Source organism: Salmo salar, chromosome 15, assembly GCF_965601325.2.
Source record: "Salmo salar chromosome 15, fSalSal1, whole genome shotgun sequence".
Taxonomy (NCBI): Eukaryota; Metazoa; Chordata; class Actinopteri; order Salmoniformes; family Salmonidae; genus Salmo; species Salmo salar.
Window position 1 is genome coordinate 39,647,627 of NC_138305.1, and position 21,783 is coordinate 39,669,409.

The 21,783-nt window shown below is 43.5% G+C and overlaps 1 protein-coding gene across 1 annotated transcript in view; it reads right to left on the reverse strand.

The window, feature by feature from the left end:
• Positions 1 to 1,654: 1,654 nt before the first annotated feature.
• The window catches only part of LOC106571314 (monocarboxylate transporter 10), a 62,536-nt gene continuing 42,407 nt past the window's right edge, over positions 1,655 to 21,783 (reverse strand). Inside the window, exons 3-6 of the mRNA XM_014144239.3 lie at positions 19,890 to 20,319; positions 7,751 to 7,894; positions 6,828 to 7,056; positions 1,655 to 5,153 (exon numbers count right to left, since the gene is read on the reverse strand). Coding sequence (XP_013999714.1) covers positions 4,921 to 5,153; positions 6,828 to 7,056; positions 7,751 to 7,894; positions 19,890 to 20,319 — 1,036 coding nt within the window. The 3' untranslated portion in view covers positions 1,655 to 4,920. The remainder of the gene's footprint in view (positions 5,154 to 6,827; positions 7,057 to 7,750; positions 7,895 to 19,889; positions 20,320 to 21,783) is intronic.

Genomic DNA, 21,783 nt, shown 5'->3' on the forward strand with positions numbered 1-21,783 from the left:
AACAAGGTATGGTAGTGGTGCCTTTGAACAGGGTATGATGGTGGTGGTGCCTTTGAACAGGGTATGGTGGCGGTGCCTTTGAACAGGGTATGGTGGCGGTGCCTTTGAACAGGGTATGGTAGTGGTGCCTTTTAACAGGGTATGGTGGTGGTGCCTTTTAACAGGGTATGGTAGTGGTGCCTTTTAACAGGGTATGATGGTGGTGCCTTTGAACAGGGTATGATGGTGGTGCCTTTGAACAGGGTATGGTGGTGGTGCCTTTAACAGGGTATGATGGCGGTGCCTTTGAACGGGGTATGGTAGTGGTGCCTTTTAACAGGGTATGATGGTGGTGCCTTTTAACAGGGTATGATGGTGGTGCCTTTTAACAGGGTATGGTAGTGGTGCCTTTGAACGGGGTATGGTAGTGGTGCCTTTTAACAGGGTATGATGGTGGTGCCTTTTAACAGGGTATGGTGGTGGTGCCTTTGTACAGGGTATGATGGTGGTGCCTTTGAACAGGGTATGGTAGTGGCGGTGCCTTTGAACAGGGTATGATGGTGGTGCCTTTGAACAGGGTATGGTGGTGGTGCCTTTGAACAGGGTATGGTGGTGGTGCCTTTGAACAGGGTATGGTGGTGGTGCCTTTGAACAGGGTATGGTAGTGGTGCCTTTGAACAGGGTATGGTGGTGGTGCCTTTGAACAGGGTATGGTGGTGGTGCCTTTGAACAGGGTATGGTGGTGGTGGTGCCTTTGAACAGGGTATGGTGGTGGTGCCTTTGAACAGGGTATGGTAGTGGTGCCTTTGAACAGGGTATGGTGGTGGTGCCTTTGAACAGGGTATGGTGGTGGTGCCTTTGAACAGGGTATGGTGGTGGTGGTGCCTTTGAACAGGGTATGGTGGTGGTGCCTTTGAACAGGGTATGGTGGTGGTGCCTTTGAACAGGGTATGGTAGTGGTGCCTTTGAACAGGGTATGGTGGTGGTGCCTTTGAACAGGGTATGGTGGTGGTGCCTTTGAACAGGGTATGGTGGTGGTGCCTTTGAACAGGGTATGGTGGTGGTGGTGCCTTTGAACAGGGTATGGTGGTGGTGCCTTTGAACAGGGTATGGTGGTGGTGGTGCCTTTGAACAGGGTATGGTGGTGGTGGTGCCTTTGAACAGGGTATGGTGGTGGTGCCTTTGAACAGGGTATGGTGGTGGTGCCTTTGAACAGGGTATGGTGGTGGTGCCTTTGAACAGGGTATGGTAGTGGATGCCAGGCGCACCGGCTTGTGTCAAGAACTGCAACACTGCTGGGTTTCCCGTGTGTATCAAGAAAAGGTCTACCACCCAAAGGACATCCAGCCAACTTGACACAGCTGTGGGAAGTATTGTAGTCAACGTGGGCCAGCATCGATCGATGTGTAACGCTTTCGACACCTTGTAGAGTCCATGCCCCAACGAATTTAGGCTGTTCTGAGGGGAAAAGGGGGTGCAACTCAATATTAGGAAGGTGTTAATCATTTAGAAAGTAGGAACCTTGAAGAATGGTGTTTGTAGAAGCATAAATAAACTAGGCCCTATACAGAGATGTTGAAACACTCAAATTGTGTGTGACCTATAATCATTTTACCATGATGCAACTGAAGAGTGATGAATGAGAAACTCAAGAAAAAAAATGATCAACAACTCATTACTTTGTTAAAAATATGTATTTAAAATGTGTTTATTACATATCACACAATCATGCAATTAAAAAAAACAATATATGAAGACTTTATGAAAAGCAATAACATGCTGAAATGACTAAATAAAGCTATGTGGGATTTGGATGATCAGCAATACACCATGTGTACATAAAGAAATATGTGTGAACCAGGAAAATGACAGAAAACATGGGGTGAAAGTGAAAGCTGCAAAGTATATATTCTTTGTGACACAGTATGCATTACAGAATTCTCCTTGCATTATTAGGCATCAGTATACACTCAATTACTCCTGTGTACAGCAAGAGTTGCAATAAAATCTATATATAACCTACGTAAGTAGAAACGTATAACACCATTTCAAACAATATGCTGTTGAATTTGGTCTTTAGCCACTTAACAAAAATAGAACATGCATAGACTCATCTTTACATTCTCTAAATACCGGGACATTCCCAAACAGTGACACACTTCTTTGGATGGCAAGGAATTCATTCAGTATGAGAATCAATAATTATACTAAAACAATTAGTATGGTTTATGGCAAAGGGGTATATCAGTAAACCTCTGGGAGGTATGAGTTCAGGAATATCCATTACTTGAGAAATTACCTGAGGCTTTCATTGGTGAATTGTGCAACTGTGTGTCTATGATGTAAAAAAATATAAAATTACCATAAACTTAAAAAATAAAACGAATTATATATAATTAGAAATACCCTATTCGAAAGGTATTCTCTGGTTAGAAAAACAAAACATCTCCAACATTCCTTGTAACAAGGGTATTATTTCACTTTGAAATTAACAGCAAAACATTTAAATGTGGAAATGAATAAAAAAAATAAAAAAAAGCTAATTCCAAAAGCAAGATTGAAGTTCAAGATAGCAACTTTTCTTCTCAGAATTAGAGATTTATTAGCATTTCCCAGGTCACAAAATTCCACTGAAGTACTGTACTTCTCAGACACAAACACTGTTCTGTGGTACAGATAGGCAGCAACACACCCTTTCTGAGGAAACAATGACGCCTAGGAAGCTGAAATACTCTTTTACACGGTCTCTCTCTATGTTTGGATAATAAATAAGGACAGTGGCGTGGAAGGGAAACGTTGCCCGTTTTGTAATCATTTGAATCTCCATCCTGTCAGGACAAAATACCAGAAATTTGCATGACATCGGAGGTAGATTGCGTCACAAGTCTTGCCTTGGAGAAACCAATGACCCACAAAGCTGGATAGTATGGATTTTGATAAATTATGACTTTTCTGCGTGCTTAGTGGTCAAGGGATTGTCGAGTCAAAATCCTTCACTGTAAAAGTTGTGGGTTCTCCAAGGGCAATCTTTATAATTATCAATGATTGTTGAATTGCAGGAGGGTGATAAAATGTTTGAAAAGCCTAATAAACTATCCTGAGGGTGGTGCTTTGGTAAACAGAGTTGGCCATAGACAAACCAGCCATTATCTTTTCTTTACATTTCAAGGCCACACGCAGAAGAATCAATACAAAATAAAATGGTGGACCATTTGGCCTTCAATATATCAAATAATGAGAAAGGCCAACACCCATCAATTATGGCATGACATCAGGCATTAAACAAATTCTAGAAAAAAATAAATACAAATATGAAAAATATGATCGTTAAAACAAATGCTTTTTCTAATAAAAGGTTAACAAACTGAGCAGAGAGTTACATTGAGTCAAGTTAACCATTGACTACTGGTCACATTTGTCAATGACTAATGGTGCTCGCATCTCAAGTTACATTTGAAATATGATGGAGCGAGTGAGTCTACTACAATTAGAAGATATGCTGAAAGTAGAACATTGGTTTACTATATGTGCGGGATAAAATACTCGTCAACTTCAACAATAAAAATTCATTCATAATATGAATGAATGAATCCACGTCGCATGTAAATGACTCCCTACAAATCAACATTGACATTCATCCTTCACTCACGTTGCATAGTCAGACAAGCAGACGTTTAGTTTTAGGATCCTGTTTTGTGCTGGCTATAAACTATGTATACTGAAATGACAAATGGTGGTTCTGATGTAGAAACACTGAAAAGGATTTTTAGGCACTTTGTACGCCGGGCAAAATAAGCTAAACTGTATCAGAGATCATAACGACTGAATACAGCCTCAGGTAAAGTCAGACCTATTTCAGGTCCAGACTACTGCAGCCTTGAGATGACGATGATGACAGTTCATATCTCATGGGTGGGACGCTTTAATTGTGCTTTAAGCAGCTCCCTTGAGGTGCCCAAGCACCTTTAAAACTAAGACAATGGTAAACCCTACAACCACTAGACACAACCTACCTCCCCACCCATTATGGCATACAGTACTTCTTTGAAGTGACATTGTACACTCAGGTCATACTTCAAAAATATAACTCACTAATTCCCCACACATTCACAATCTTGCCATGTTTTAAGAGAGTATAAAACCCCCCACAAATAAACTGAAAAAAAGGTTGATTTAAGGTTGACAGTATTTTTCCTGGTTAAATCTACTCACCAGTATACTTTTTGTATCTTTGTTATACTGTAGTCAAGACAAGCAACACCAACTTACTTATACTACTTAAGAGATGATTGGGGTCATTTGACAAACAATAGATACTGTTTCTTTGACCATATATGGTCAATTATATCATCAGTGTTGATTGGAAATATATTTTTAAAAACAAACCCAATAAATCTAGTTTGTGTTTGTTTATCTTATCAAAATTCTGCAAAGCCTTAAATCTATATTCAAGCTTGTATTGGACATTTCTACTCAATGAAAATAATGATCCTCAAAGAATGCACATTGAAAACGGGAGAATTTGCTAGCGAGACTGGCCATCGCTATTCTTATGTAAATAAGTGCTTGCAGCCTTCAAAAAGCACCCAAGTAATGCGCGTGTTCCCTTGTAAGAAATATAAAATGTGAGATTTCTCCATTTTCCATTTGAACCTTTAAGGTAATTCAACAGCTGGAAGATTGATGGAACAATCTGATGCATAGCTCTTCAAGATCACATTCAATGTATTATTACTTCAGAATTTTCCACACATTCTCCGGCAAAAGCAGCCATTAAAATATTGTTTACACATACACCACAGGTCAATACATATTTCGTCTATACTTGTATCATTAAAAAAGATATAATCAGCAGTTCCAAGTGTGTGTGTGCCTGAAAGTGAGTATGAACTCTATGTCTGGACGCATCTCTGTGTTTTGAGTGTGTTTTGGATGACAGACTTAAATGACAGATTTGGCGTCTGCGGTCTTCGCTGCTAGTGCATCTCCCTGACCCCCACTGTTCCTCTTGAACTCCAGAATTTGGGTGACATCCTTGGCTGCCTCTTGCTCTCTCCTGATACGTCTAGCCTCCACCCAGGGGATCAGACACAGCACGGCCCCACCAACGATGGGAGGGATACCAGCCAAATAGAAGGCCACGTCGTAGTTCCCCAGCCTGTCCCTGAGGAACCCTGGAGGGAGAGGGAGAGACATCAACATCTGGGAGTCGCTCATCATGACTATTGTAGTGTCCTAAAAACTGGCCTCAACAAAACGAGGTACAATGTTCAGCAGCACCCCTGAACCCCACAGGTCAGCTATAGTATGCCCCCAGTCCTGAGAGCATAACCCTGTAACGTCAAACCACAGTGAACACCTTATTTGGTCCTCTCAGATATAAAACAAAGGCAGGTTTATCTGTGCTGGGACTGAGTGATACTAAGTAGTGTGTCCAAACCCACTCTTGTAATACAAACATTGCTGATTATTACTGTCCAGTGAAGACTGAGTGGATTAGGGTCAGAGCCAATAAGCCCCCTCTGTTCGTCGCCCCTTGTGGTCGTTTCCCGTCCCTCGGCAGTTGCATGACTTCCTGACTTTCCCTTAGTTTCCTTCTCTCTCCCTGGAATGCCAGTCTATTTGTGAGAAAAACAGATGCTCTGTCTGTAGTACAGTGTAACCAGGTTGCACATGACTCATGAGGATATGAATGACATCAAGTTAGAAGGAGCTTAACATGAATGGACGTCTGCACTCAACATTCCAGTGGTGGAATTTACATACATTTCCCACCGGGTATATAATTTCTTACACATGTATCATTTCCCACAGGGTATATCATTTCTTACACATGTATCATTTCCCACAGGGTATATCATTTCTTACACATGTATCATTTCCCACAGGGTATATCATTTCTTACACATGTATCATTTCCCACAGGGTATATCATTTCTTACACATGTATCATTTCCCACAGGGTATATCATTTCTTACACATGTATCATATTCATGACATAATGTCTCTACTCATATCAACTTTGTAGAACGTGTGAAGTTGCCATGTTCTGAATAGATGTATGTATGTACCTCTATGTTTGGTGGAGTATGAATGTAACCCCTTACTTTCACAGTTCCACAGATAAACACCAAGTGGCAGCAGTTTATAGAAAAACAACTCATATCAAACTCATACTCCAGGGAGAAATGCATCAACGTTTTACATCATCAAGCTAAATGTTAATATATTTCAAACCATCAAACAGCACAAACTGTGTAGCTGTATAATTGATCTTGCAGCAACAGAATGTCCTATTATCCCCAGCAGAATGTCCTATTGTCCCCAGCCGAATGTCCCCAGCCGAATGTCCTATTGTCCCCAGCCGGATGTCCTATTGTCCCCAGCCGGATGTCCCCAGCAGAATGTCCTATTGTCCCCAGCCGGATGTCCCCAGCAGAATGTCCTATTGTCCCCAGCAGAATGTCCCCAGCAGAATGTCCTATTGTCCCCAGCAGAATGTCCTATTGTCCCCAGCAGAATGTCCTATTGTCCCCAGCAGAATGTCCTATTGTCCCCAGCAGAATGTCCCCAGCAGAATATCCTCTTGTCCCCAGCAGAATGTCCCCAGCAGAATATCCTATTGTCCCCAGCAGAATGTCCCCAGCAGAATGTCCTATTGTCCCCAGCAGAATGTCGTCATGATTCTACAGAGACTGGGGCTGCATCCCAATTCAAATCAAATCATTTTTTCCCCTCCACCCTTCTCCTAAAGTGTGCACTGGAGGTAGTTTCCATCATTGTTAAATCTATGACGGGAGAAGGGCAGAGCATTGGGATGCTGCCTGGCTTGTCCACTGTACTATACCTGCAATAGGAGGGCCCACGGTCATGGGCACAGACATCATGCCCAGCAGGAAGCCGATGGCCTGGGACACGTTCTGGGAGCCCACCAGCTCGAAGGCGATGGGGGCCATGATACAGATGAAACAGCCGTCAAACAGGCCCATGAGCAGACACACAGCGATCAGCCCTCCGAACACATGACACAGAGGAATCATCATGGACATCACGCCGATGACCATGAATGAAGACACCTGGGGGGACAGGAGAGGATGTCAGGGAGGAGATGTAAATGTGATGAACACAGCAGCATTGCATCTTTACATCAATCATTGCAACAGCTGATTACAGTAATGGTTATGACATGAGGTTGGAGATGCATGTTAAATGACACCCTCAATTCCACATAGAGTAGACTATAGGAGGGTACAGGGTGTCGTCTGGCCAAAAGTAGTGCACGACAGTTACCGTAATTTCCGGACTATTGAGCGCACCTGAATATAAACCGCACCCACTGAATAAAAAAAAAAAGCCGCAGGTGCCTACCGGTACATTGAAACAAATGAACTTTACACAGGCTTTAACGAAACACGGCTTGTAATAAAAAATTTGCAGTAAACACCAAGAAAGTCATTGGTAACTATCTTCCTCCTCCTGTGCACTGAAACCACTGAAGTCATCTCCTTCGGTGTCGGAGTTGAATAGCCTCAGAATTGCTTGATCCGATATTGGCAATTTCATTGGTCTAATAAAAGCTTCATGCCGCCAAAAAACGGGAAAAATCTATATATTTGCCGCGTCATTGTATAAGCCGCGAGATTCAATGCGTGGGAAAAAAGTTGCGGCTTATAGTCCGGAATTTACGGTATATGAGGAATAGGGCACACTTGAGACTTCGGTCTAGTCATAGTCTGGCCTGTGTAGGATCTGAAGAATAGTAGGCGTTACCTGTAGGTAGACCTTGTTGACTCCATGTACGTAGTCAGCCACCCGGCCGAAGATGAGGCGGCCCACGCCAGACGTGACGCCGATGCACATGAGCAGAACCTCCTTGTTGGCGTCTTTCCCGAAGCGCTCCTCAACGTGCTTCATCTATGGGACAGACACGGAGGACACGACCACCTCATCAGCACTCAGACACATCAGAACACAGCTGCCAAATCAAATGGTACGTCGAGTGGAAAACTGACACAAACGAATTCTAGATGCTTTGTTTATAGATGTCATTGGAGGGGTGGGGAGATGAAAAGGGAAGCATATGGAACACAATGTCTTAGCACTGTATGTGCATGATTCATTGGGGATCTACATGTGTGTTTGTGTGGGGGGCGCACCATTCATACAAGCAAATAAAACCCACCCCCATCTTCACAGTTATACATATCAGACTCCTATATAATATTTACAGCAGCCCCTGAAAATCATTCTGCTCAATTCACAGACAAAGCGAGAGTACTATCACAAAAATCTGGGAATGCATAGTTGCGGTGATATCAGAGCATGTGAAATGCAGCCCAGATGTTGGTTGTTCAAGGCTGCTGCCGGTCCCTTCTACCCAGGAGCACCAATCTGTGAGCCCCAGAGCTGGGGAGGCTGCCCGGGAGGCAGGGATTCCCGGCCCGGTAACCTGGAGCCCCGCCAGTAGCTACAGCCTCCAAAGACTACATCAAAACCCCTTCCTGCTGCTGCCTCCCAGTCACAGAGCCTCTATTCCACCTCCCTGACCCGCAACCACCTCCCTGACCCGCAACCACCTCCCTGACCCTCAACCACCTCCCTGACCCTCAACCACCTCCCTGACCCTCAACCACCTCCCTGACCCTCAACCACCTCCCTGACCCTCAACCACCTCCCTGACCCTCAACCACCTCCCTGACCCTCAACCACCTCCCTGACCCGCAACCACCTCCCTGACCCTCAACCACCTCCCTGACCCGCAACCACCTCCCTGACCCTCAACTACCTCCCTGACCCGCAACCACCTCCCTGACCCGCAACCACCTCCCTGACCCTCAACCACCTCCCTGACCCTCAACCACCTCCCTGACCCTCAACCACCTCCCTGACCCTCAACCACCTCCCTGACCCTCAACCACCTCCCTGACCCTCAACCACCTCCCTGACCCTCAACCACCTCCCTGACCCTCATTCACCACACACACACACACGATTTAACTGTCATTATGCAACAACAAATTCTCTATTCATTGGTTTCCTGCTTTATTGGCGCCAAGGGGTTTCCTCCACATACTCCCAGGGGCTGTGGTTGAACCTAGGCAGGGTAGGGCAGGTCACATGGTGTGTGCGTATGTTGATGCTCCCATCACAGTGTAGTCTTAAATGAGAGCAGCTGTGAAACACACACCTCATCCAGTCAGTCACGCCCCCCTGGGGACATTAACTTTCAGAGAAACACCATATGGGCCCAGGATTGAGTGAGTGAGTGAGTCTGGTCAGTCAGTCAGTCAGTCAGTCAGTCAGTCAGTCAGTCAGTCAGTCAGTCAGTCAGTCAGTCAGTCAGTCAGTCAGTCAGTCAGTCAGTCAGTCAGTCAGGATTATGGCCGGCATTGTGTTCCCTGTGGGCCTATGCTACGGAAATGGAGGTTAAAGGGTTTACATGTTCAAGGCGTGTCCTGTGCTTTCCTTACCAGTCATAAACACCACAATGGAGTAGGCCAATATGGAGCGCTCATATTTTGCCCATGTATCTTGACTAGTTTAAGGAATTTGGGCTTCCAACAGTATGTTCTAAAGAATCTTGGCTTCATCTCTAATTTACAGTATCAGACAAACTCAAAACAAACTGGTCCCCACAAGGAAAAATGCTATTTTAGGGTCACAATTAGGGTTAGGTTTATCAGTACATTTATCTAAGGCCATCCCTTTAAATTTGGTGTACCTTTAATTAGAATTTGACAGACTCAGACTATATGTAGAAAATGGTTCAGAATATTAGGGATCCATGTAAACGTGCATATTCATCTCCTTTTCAGCACCAATTGGTACATTTAAAAATACTCAAATTTAGTGTTAGGAAAGTATTTCTGAATAATAAAAAACAGGGTTGGAGAGCCTTTACGCACTATATTGGTGAATCAAAAATACAGCGGTTTGATTCATCCTGAAAGTTGTCATATTCAGTTGTTCAATCCCTGAACTATTGGAAGGTGAAGTGTTCATTCAATATGGGTTGAACAGTAGCCCTATATATCATGTGCCAGCCACTCACTCTTAAACTGCTACGTATGGTCTGTGTTCCATAATGATTCAAATAGGCTACATGTCACAAATTATTGCATGTCCCAAATATGATCCACTATTGCTAGCGATCCTCAGGAACAACCACGCCAACGTGACAGAGTAAAAGGTACACTAACGATGTAATGGAATGATTCAAAATGTAAGGACGCTAACACTAAAGTGACAGTTATAAATTTAGCCTGTTTGGGTATAACTGAAGGTGGCTACCGATAGTGGCTAATATTTAACAGGATACAAATTGTAAAAAAAATACAGTGAAAAGTCTGGGCATATAATTAAAAGATTCTAGAAATCATAACTCAACTCAGTAAGTTTGGCGCTATACTGTCATTTGTGCATGGCTACAGAAGTTTATAGCTTGGGTCTCCAAACTTCATCCCAGGTTATAAGGCCGGCATTTCATAAACTGCCCTGTGGAAAAGGTGATATGTTGATATGCTTCACTTTGTTGCCATATGATTTGTCTCCAGCAATCATAAGGTAACATAGATCTTTAACAATTGTCATTCATATTTACAAATCTCCTTATCCAAACAGCATACTAATTTACCTAGATTAGATCCATGTGTAAGTCAATGCATGGAGAGTGTTATTTCTATAGGAAAAATAAAGCCGCTGTTGTTCCACTTGAAACCCACAGGTTGCCCCACCTTATTCATCATGCGTAAAAGTGGTGGAATTAAGTCAAGGTTTGTATAGCGTAGCTGTAGACACACCTTCATTTTTAAAATCTCCACCCCCAAGTGGCGCTGTGGTCTAAGACGTCACTACAGACCCTGGTTCGATCCAGGGCTGTATCACAACCGGCCGTGATCGGGAGTCCCATAGGGCGGTGCACAATTGGCCCAGCGTCATCAGGGTTAGGGGAGGGTTTGGCTGAGGTAGGCCATCACTGTAAATAAGAATTAGTTCTTAAAATTAAAAAAACAAAATATTGGGTGAATAGCAAGGTCAGAATATACGCGTAGAGAGAAGTGCATAACAAGAGAATTACGTTCCAGTCGGAATGTGCACGGGGTGACAGGGCATTCTCACCCTGGGCTAGCACCCTAAGTCACATGATAGCCTACATGTAACTGCCAAAATAAAGGAAACACCAACATAAAGTGTCTTAAAAGGGTGTTGGGCCACCACTACAGAGAACAGCTTCAATGCACCTTGGCATAGATTCTGGAACTCTATTGGAGGGATGTGGCATCATTCTCCATGAGAAATTCTATCATTTGGTGTTTTGTTGATGGTGGTGGATAAAGCTCTCTCAGGCGCCATTCCAGAATCTCCCATAAGTGTTCCATTGGGTTGAGATCTGGTGACTAAGACAGCCATGGCATATGGTTTACATAATTTTCATGCTCATCAAACCATTGACCACTCATGCCCTGTGGATGGGGGAATCGTCATCCTATGAGGAAATAGCCATGGTAGCCAAAATAATGGCCTACCCAGCATTTGTATATGACCCTAAGCATGATGGGATGTTCATTCCTTAAGTAAGCACCTGCTTTCAATACACTTTGTATACCTCATTTACTCAAGTGTTTCCATTATTTTGTCAGCTGTACATCTGGTCAGGTATATTGACAGTCTGAATTCATCGGCTATGAAGATGGCACAGACACATACTAGTGACCTTTTAAGCGGAAGAATTTGTGCTGCCCAAATGTCTACTATTTTTTGTGCCAATTTTTATATTCCATGGTATAACCTAGTAGTCTCATTAAGCCAGCCTGATCTTGCGAGCTCACATTCTGTTTCACTTCACGTATCAAGTGAAACAAAACGTAAGCTCAGTGGTCAGTCTGGTTTCACGGGGCTATAGTTCTAAAGCCCACAGACAACATTCCTCCAGTCCACAGGGTGTCCCACTCCCTGCTGTTTGTCTATTATACTACCCAGCAGAACCTGGGCCTTAAACACTGCTGGGTCATCTATCTACCCTTTACTTATTAGAGAACCCAACGCCACCCAGCCCAGAACCCATGCCAACCAGCCCAGAACCCAATGCCAACCAGTGGGCATCCTATTATATATAATAGGTTGGCGTTGGGTTCTGGGCTGGTTGGCGTGGGTTATATATGCACACAAAAGTATGTGGACACCCCTTCAAATTAGTGGATTAGGCCATTTCAGCCACACCCGTTGCTGACAGGTGTATAAAATCGAGCAGACAGCCAATCTCCATAGACAAACAATGGCAGTAGAATGGCCCGTACTGAAGGGCTCAGTGACTTTCAACGCGGCACCGTCATAGAATGCCACCTTTCCAACAGGTCAGTTCGTCAAATTTCTGCCCTATTAGACCTGCCCCGGTCAACTATATGTGCTGTTATTGGGAAGTGGAAACATCTAGGAGCAACAACAGCTCAGCCACGAAGTGGTAGGCCACACAAGCTCACAGAACGGGACTGCTGAGTGCTGAAGAGCGTAGCGTGTAAAAATCGTCTGTCCTCGGTTGCAACACTCACTACCGAGTTCCAAACTGCCTCTGGAAGCAACGTCAGCATAAGAACTGCTCGTCGGGAGCGTCATGAAATGGGTTTCCATGGCCGAGCAAACCTAAGATCACCATGCGCAATGCCAAGCGTCGGCTGGAGTGGTGTAAAGCTCGCCGCCATTGGACTCTGGAGCGTTCTCTGGAGTGATGAATCACACAATGTCAAATACAGGTAGCCTAGTCTAGTCAAATAATTAACATCCAATCCCATTAACCGTTACCCTCTCGTGGGAATTCCAGCCAAACGTAGCTGCTGCTCATGTTGGTATCTGTACTGATGGTGCAAAAGCCATGACAAGGAGACATAGTGGAGTGGTAACGCGCATGCAAGCAGTTGATCTCGACACCACTTGGGTACACTGCAGCATCCACCGAGAGACTCTTGCTGCCAAGGGAATGCCTGACAGCTTGAAAGACGTTTTGGACACCACAGTGAAAATGATTAACTTCGTTAAAGCAAGACCCCTGAACACTTGTGTATTTTCTGCACTATGCAGTGATATGGGCAGCGACCACGTAACACTTTTACAACATACAGAAGAAGTGTGCTGGTTATCAATGGGCAAATTATTGACACGTTTTTTTTTAATTGAGAGACGAGCTTAATGTTGAGGACAGACGTTCCGCTAGCGGAACGCCTCACCAAATATCCAATGGTAGAGCGTGGCGCGAAATACAAAAACCTTAAATGCTATAACTTCAATTTCTCAAACATATGACTATTTTACACCATTTGAAAGATAAGACTCTCGTTAATCCAACCACATTGTCCGATTTCAAAAAGGCTTTACAGCGAAAGCAAAACATTAGATTATGTCAGGAGAGTACCCAGCCAAAAATAGTCACACAGCCATTTTCAAAGCAAGCATATATGTCACAAAAACCCAAACCACAGCTAAATGCAGCACTAACCTTTGATGATCTTCATCAGATGACACTCCTAGGACATTATGTTATACAATACATGCATGTTTTGTTCAATCAAGTTCATATTTATATCAAAAACCAGCTTTTTACATTAGCATGTGATGTTCAGAACTAGCATACCCACCGAAAACCTCCGGTGAATTTACTAAATTACTCATAAACGTTGACAAAATACATAAATTATTTCAAGAATTATAGATACAGAACTCCTTTATGCAACCGCTATGTCAGATTTTAAAATAGCTTTTCGGAGAAAGCACATTTTGCAATATTCTGAGTACATAGCTCAGCCATCACAGGCTAGCTATTCAGACACCCGCCAACGTCGGGGCAACCTAAACTCAGAATTACTATTAGAAAAATTGGATTACCTTTGCTGTTCTTTGTCAGAATGCACTCCCAGGACTTCTACTTCAACAACAAATGTTGTTTTGGTTCCAAATAATCCATAGTTATATCCAAATACCTCCGTTTTGTTTGTGCGTTCAGGTCACTATCCAAAGGGTAACGCGCGAGCGCATTTCGTGACAAACAATTTCAAAATATTCCATTACAGTACTTAGAAGCATGTCAAACTCTGTTTAAAATAAATTTGTATGCGATTTTTCTCGTAAAATAGCGCTAATATTCCAACCGGACAACGTTGTATTCATTCAAAGAGGGAAAGAAAAAAATGGTGAGGTCTCGTGAACGCGCATCTCTAGTCTCTCTGTCCCCAGGCAGACCACTTACAAACTCTGCTCCTGTTATCTGCCCAGAGACAGGAGACGCGTCATTCCGCTTTCTGAAGGCTTTAGAGAGCCAATGGAAGCCTTAGAAAGTGTCACGTAACAGCTCAGATGCTGTAATTTCAATAGAGATGCAACAGAAGGACCACAAATTGTCAGACAGGCCACTTCCTGCATGGAATCTTCTCAGGTTTTTGCCTGCCATATGAGTTCTGTTATACTCACAGACACCATTCAAACAGTTTTAGAAGCGTTAGAGTGTTTACTATCCAAATCTACTAATTATATGCATATTCTAGTTTCTGGGCAAGAGTAGTAACCAGATTAAATCGGGTACGTTTTTTTATCCGGCATTGAAAATACTGCCCCCTATCCACAACAGGTTTTAAAGCTTTCTTTACTGACCATAATTTTCACTTGTCTGACCGCTTGCATGATGATGAGTTTCTCACACGACTGGTCTATCTGGGTGATGTTTTTTCTCCCCTGAATGATCTGAATCTAGGATTACAGGGACTCTCCACAACTATATTCAATGTGTGGGACAAAATTGAGGCTATGATTAAGAAGTTGGAGCTCTTCTCTGTCTGCATTAACAAGGACAACGCACAGGTCTTTCCATCATTGTATGATTTTTTGTGTGCAAGTGAACTCAGGCTTACGGACAATGTCAAATGTGATATAGCGAAGCACCTGAGTGAGTTGGGTGCGCAATTACGCAGGTACTTTCCCGAAACGGATGACACAAACAACTGGATTCGTTATCCCTTTCATGCCCTGCCTCCAGTCCACCTATCGATATCTGAACAAGAGAGCCTCATCGAAATTGCAACAAGCGGTTCTGTGAAAATGTAATTTAAAATCCGAAGCCACTGCCAGATTTCTGGATGAGAGTATCCTTCCTGCCTTGGAAAATTGCGCTGTTAAGACACTGATGCCCTTTGCAACCACGTACCTATGTGAGAGTGGATTCTCGTCCCTCACTAGCATGAAAACTAAATACAGGCACAGACTGTGTGTGGAAAATGATTTAAGACTGAGACTCTCTCCAATACAACCCAACATTGCAGAGTTATGTTCATCCTTTCAAGCACAGCCTTCTCATTAACCTGTGGTGAGTTATTCACAATTCTTGATTAACAAATAAGGTTTTATATGTAAGATGGTTAAATAAAGAGCAAAAGTATTATATTATTATTACTTGTGCCCTGGTCCTATAAGAGCTCTTTGTCGCTTCCCACAAGTCGGGTTGTGACACAAACTCACACTCATTCTTATGTTTAATAAATGTATCATATGTGGCAGGCTTACAATGGAAGACAAAAAACAACAATTGAGAGTGCGCTGACCCTGGTGCTAGAGGGGGTACACAGCTGGAGGTTGAATGTTTGAAGGGGTACGGGACCATAAAAGGTTTGGGAACCACTGTTCTAGACGATTCCAACTTTGTGGCAACAGTTATGGGAAGGCCCTTTCCTGTTTCAGCATGACAATGCACCTGTGCACAAAGTGAGATCCACCCATCGAACACCTTAGAGATGAATTGGAACGCCGACTGCGAATCAGGTCTAATCGCCCAACATCAGTGCCCAACCTCACTAATGCTCGTGGCTGAATGGAAGTAAGTCCCCGCAGCAATGTTCCAACATCCAGTGGAAAGCCTTCCCAGAAGAGTGGAGGCTGTTATAGCAGCAAAGAAGGGACCAACTCCATATTAATGCCCATGATTTTGGAATGAGATGTTCGAAGAGCATGTGTCCACATACTTTTGGCCATGTAGTGTACTGCACTACTTTGACAAGAGCCCTATGGGTCCTGGTCAAACGTAGTGCACTATATAGGGAATAGGGTACCATTTGAGACGCAGCCTCTAATTGTGTCCCTGTCTGAGATCACATATTCCGTAGTATTCTGGCACATGGGCTGACCATGTGACCTACTGCTTACCGACTTACCACCCGCCAGGTGCACCTGTCGGGAACATGGACCAGCCACACACACCATCTCCAACACAGCACAACCAAGGCACGCACACACACACACACACACACACACACACACACACACACACACACACACACACACACACACACACACACACACACACACCATCTCCAACACAGCACGACCAAGGCACGCACACACACACACCATCTCCAACACAGCACGACCAAGGCACACACACACACACCATCTCCAACACAGCACGACCAAGGCACGCACACACACACACCATCTCCAACACAGCACGACCAAGGCACACACACACACACCATCTCCAACACAGCACGACCAAGGCACAGGCACACAAACACCACAACAGCGTCACTGCACTCTGACGCGCGCACAGGCAAACAAACACAACCATCATCATCATCAATGACACTCTCTCCACTCTGCGCACACACACACACACACCCCCAAACTACTCTTTCAAACCAATATACACAAACATGGCCATTGAGAGCTCCACAGATCTGCTCTGTTCTTGCTAAACTAATTCCACCTGCAGCTCAGCCAGACAACAACACTCCCCCTCATTCTTTCCAAGAGCTTTATTATAACTCTTTCAACACCAGACTCTCTCCAGCACCTGGTTGCGTAATTTAAAACAACCTAAATGGGTTTGTTTGTTTGTTGTCAAAGTGGTGGGAGTTAAAACTCTCACCAGTGAGTGTGACTATCACAGTAGTGCAAATCCAACATCAATGGAAATGCTGAATAAACCTTCTAATTTGATGAAAATTTTTCATAATTTGCTGTAATTAGGAAGCACTGAGAGAAAGCTAACCTGCACTGTGACACTGTACCTGTAGTTTTTCACAACACCTAATCTTCAGACCAAGTCTGCAACACTGCAAGCACATCTGCTTTACACTCAGCTTTCAATTGTAAAACACACTTTTTTCAAAACACAGTTCTCTACATTAGACACATCATTCAAAAGTAACAGGTCTTGTGTTTCGCTTGGAAAACACTGCCATTCCAAATGCCACACTCATTTACCGATTACCTTCACCCAGTGATCACGTGTGAAAACACACAGCCAATTCCTTCACTTAGAAATCACAACTTGAGCACTATAAATAGGCTTCAGGTTGGCTTTCTTGGTTTGTACAATGGAGGCCAATTTTGGAGAGAGAGTTATATGAAGAGTGAGAGGAAGAGGGGGATGAGGACAAGGAGGAGGAAGAGGACAAGCCAAATTGTTTCTCTTCTACTCTATTTGTTTTGTCTGTTACTGTTCATCCCAAAATCTGGCTGAAAATACAACGTTTTGAGAAAGAAATACATTTTATTCCCCCCTTGCATGTCTGATTACAGTGTAAACATATACTGAATATGCATACATACTGCATATTTGTGCACATACATGTACGTGTGAGTGTTATGACAAACTGCCGTGGACTCCACTGCACATGCAAAAGACACGAGATAGTGTTTTACATGTGTCACATCCGTGTTAGTTGGCGTGTACAAGAGCTAATCATTTGATGGTTTGTGTGTGGAGTTTTCATGCAAAAACACCAGTTTGAGAAGAGTTCAAATAGTTTTGAATTAAGTGTTTGGGTTTGCAAGAGATCTGTGACGTTTTGCATGTTGTGTGTGTGTTTTGGGGTTTTGTGTGTAGAGTCTAGAGAAAAGGAGCCATAGTTTCAGAAATCATGTGGAAGCAATTGTCAAAAACTGTAATACAATCCATGCACTGACTGGATCTTCTGCTGCCTGCCCTTTTTGTTTTGCACCCCAATATTATCCAGGCAGCGCTGAGGCATCCCTGGCAAATAGATTCAACATTGGACATGCAGCAACAAGAGTAAACTTGTGTAAACTTGTCCCTGGAAATGCCTTTCCCTTTGATCAGACCTCTACAAACACAGTCGTACATGAAAGACATTATCTAATCCTCCAATATGTGAAATACCTGGAATAGAGTGAGGGAAAGCTTCTGCAGGACTTTAGACTCCCACAATCTTGAGCTGATGGGAACGGGCTTGGCTTCAGATAAGGGGGAATAGTACCTGCGAGTACGACGTGCACGCACAAACAAACACTGTGGCACTAAAAGGGACTCAGCACTTTGACCAGAGCAGAGGGAGGAAAAACAGAACAGCTAGCATATCCCACTAGGCTTAGCGGGCAGCTCTGTTAGTCCCTGCACACAAAGGTGAGCTTTCCCTTCCTGAAACGTAAGGTGAACAATCCAGCCTTTCACCCCTGGGTTCCCCTTTCTTCATGATGGTTCTGGTGACAGAGGGGCTGGGGATGGACACTGACAGGGCCCAGCGGTGTCCCAGACGTGTAGCAGACACTGGAGAAGTGTTAGGAAAACATGGAGGGCCTTCCCCAGGAGAAAGTGACCTCCCTCCAAAAACAAAGTCATCTCCTCCAAGTAAACAGTGGCCTACTGACCCTCGACCCTTCCCTCCCCACTTCTCCCCTCCCTTCTTACCAAATCATATTTTTCCATCCATATTGTATTTTTTCTTCCTATAAATTGTACTCAATACTGGAATAATAAGACCTGTGATTATGTTACTTTGCCTCAGCTGAAACTGAACTATTTTTACTCCCCCCAGATCAAACCTCCCAACCCGACTCTCCACAGACCACACAACTAATGCATCTATAGTAAGGCATTGCTATAAAATAGTGCGACTGGTACGCATCCAAACAACTTGTAGCACATTTAGAAACTGTTAGGAATGGAGTGAAAAATCTATATTTAGATATCTTCTGTCTGGAATCTGGGGAGTCTCATGCTCTGTGACATATGCTATGTACAGTATAATATCGGCTAAGCCTGATGTGCTACTGTTCAGACTTCATCAGTTATCTAAGAATGTGAAAGGCACCACAGATTAACAGTCCAGTATGATACGTAAGCAGTGCTTGTATTTTATATATGCTTGTATTTTATATACCATTTAAAGAGAAAAAAAAAAATCTTAAATAAGCTGAAAGAAAATCATCGATTGATGCGTGTGTCTAAACTTGATAAGCCGAGATCATAGCAGCATTTCAAATGTTGATATTCAATGAAAAGAAAAATAGATGCTTATGATTAAATGTGAAACAATACTCTGTTGAACTGAGAATAATATTTCTAGAACGGCCAAAAAGGTCAGGAGAGGTGCTTAAAAGCAACTGTCATACAGTTCAATGAGACCACACAGTAACTCAAGTTCACACACACAGACATACTGTATTTATCCCCTCTCCTCACCTTTCACACTAGTAACACTTGATACTAATGTGTTTTGTATCTGTGTTTGTGAAGCTCTATAGACCCTGATTACTGCTAACTGAGTTACCCAGAGATATTAAGAATGATGGACCGTGTCTGCTGGAGAGGCTGCTGGGGGGAGGACGGCTCATAATAATGTCCGGAACGGAGAAAATGGAATGACCTCTAACACATGAAAACCATGTTTGATACCATTCCACATGTTCCGCTCTAGCCATTACCACAGGCCCGTCCTCCCCAATTAAGGTGCCACCAACCTCCTGTGAAATCAACCCCACATGTTCCACACTGCCACATCTCTATGGTGCGTTTCTACATGCCAGTAACCTTTAACACAGAGACCTGAGTAATGAAACACAAACACACAAATCAACACACACGCACACAGTTCACAACAAAGATTCCCCCATGAAAAACGAAACCACTCACCAGGTGGACGTAAGGCACAAAGTATCCGTAGAGGGCTGCAGGGATGCCGAAGACCCAGATCCGGTAGCCCAGAGAGTTCCAGATGCTGACGTTGAACAACTTGCTCATGGGCGGGCAGCGGCTGCCTGGCTTATTGCTGTTGACAGGCTTGGGCAGCAGGGGAGTGTAGGTTAACCCAGCCAGCATGAGGATGAACATGAGGATGCTGAGGACCCTCATGGTGTTCTGCAGGCCCACCTTCTCCAGCAGGCCGGACAGGACGAAGGGCAGGGTGACGGTGAACGCAGAGCTGCCGGCCGTCACGATGCCGTTGACAAGGCCCAGGCGCTTCTTGAAGTAGTGTCCCAGGATCACCAGACTGGGCTGGTAGGCGAAGGAGCAGCCCGTGGCGAACACGATGCCGTAGGTGAAGTACATGGGACCCAGGGTCCTGTGGGGTCAGAGAGGAGAGACCGGACAGGATGCGAGGTCAAGTTTATGTTTACAGCTGCTTAAAGTTCACACAAAGAAAAACACGTTTGAGGAACTTGACTCCATAGAGGAGCTAGCTAAACAAGTTCTCATGTCTGACTCATTTAAGTCTAGTTTGGAAAACAAACTAGACTTGCTGGCTTGGTTCAACTTCCAACACCTGGAGGGTATCAGTTACAGCCTCACTCCCAGGGTGTGTGTACTATGCTGACTGAGTAATGTCAGCCATGTGTGTTTGTTTACCACCCAGCCCTCTGTGAGCCAACAGCAGGCTGGACTGTCGGAGGGTTACCGTTAGCACAAAGCTAATTGTGGATAAATAGATGAGCTAGGGAGGTCAGGGGTGAGCTGGAGCTGCTTCTAGGCCAAGCCAAGCCAGGTTAGAGCTAATGGCAGGTCTCTCAGAGTGCTACAGTCATCAACACAAGAGCTCTAATGTTTACTCACTTCACACCACTACAGGGCTGATACCAGATAACACACAGCTTATGCATTTATGGACCCACCTTTAATGATCCTTTCCCAGTACTTCTACTCAGTGGTGGAAAAGTATGCAATTGTCATACTTCAGTAACAATAAAATACACCTTAATAGAAAACGACTCAAGTAAAAGCGAAAGTCACCAAGTAAAATACTACTTGAGTAAAAGTCTAAAAGTATTTGGTTTTAAATATACTGAAGTATCAAAAGTAAAAGTATTAATAAATATTTAAAAAACCTAATGGCACTATTCCAGTTTTGTATTTATTTTACGGATAGCCAAGGGCACATCGTTTACAAAGCATTTGTGTTTAGTGAGTCAGCCAGGGATGTTCTCTTGATGAGTGTGTGAATTGGACCATTTTCTATTCTTGCTAAGCATTCAAAATGTAATGACTTTTTTGGGGTGTCAAGGAAAATGTATGGAGTAAAAAGAGCATTATTTTCTTTAGGAATGTAGTGAAGTAAAAGTTGTAAAAAATATAAATAGTAAAGTACAGATACCCCAAAAAACTACTTTAGTAGTACTTTAAAGTATTTTCACTTAAGTACTTTACACCACTGCTTCTACTGTACCCTGGTGATCTTTGTTCACTCATTTTAGACTTTCATGAGTCTGGATATGCAGAAGTATGACCTTAATTTGAGCCATTTTGCTACAGCAGGAAAATAGTCCTGCAGCAATAACAGGACATATTAATTATGTGTATTATAATTAAATTGACATTTTTGTAGCGGTTGATACATTTTTCATAAGGAAAAAACTAGTCAGATTTCAAAGCGGAAACTTAAGCCTTTTTAAACCTCAAATACACTACCAGTTTTAAAATGTCCTGCATTGCAGGAAAGTTATTTCTGCAACAGGGTGATCAAATTAAGATCCTACATCTGTAGGACAACCCAGAGGGTTTTCTAAGTGTTATTTGAAGGGCATCAAGATAC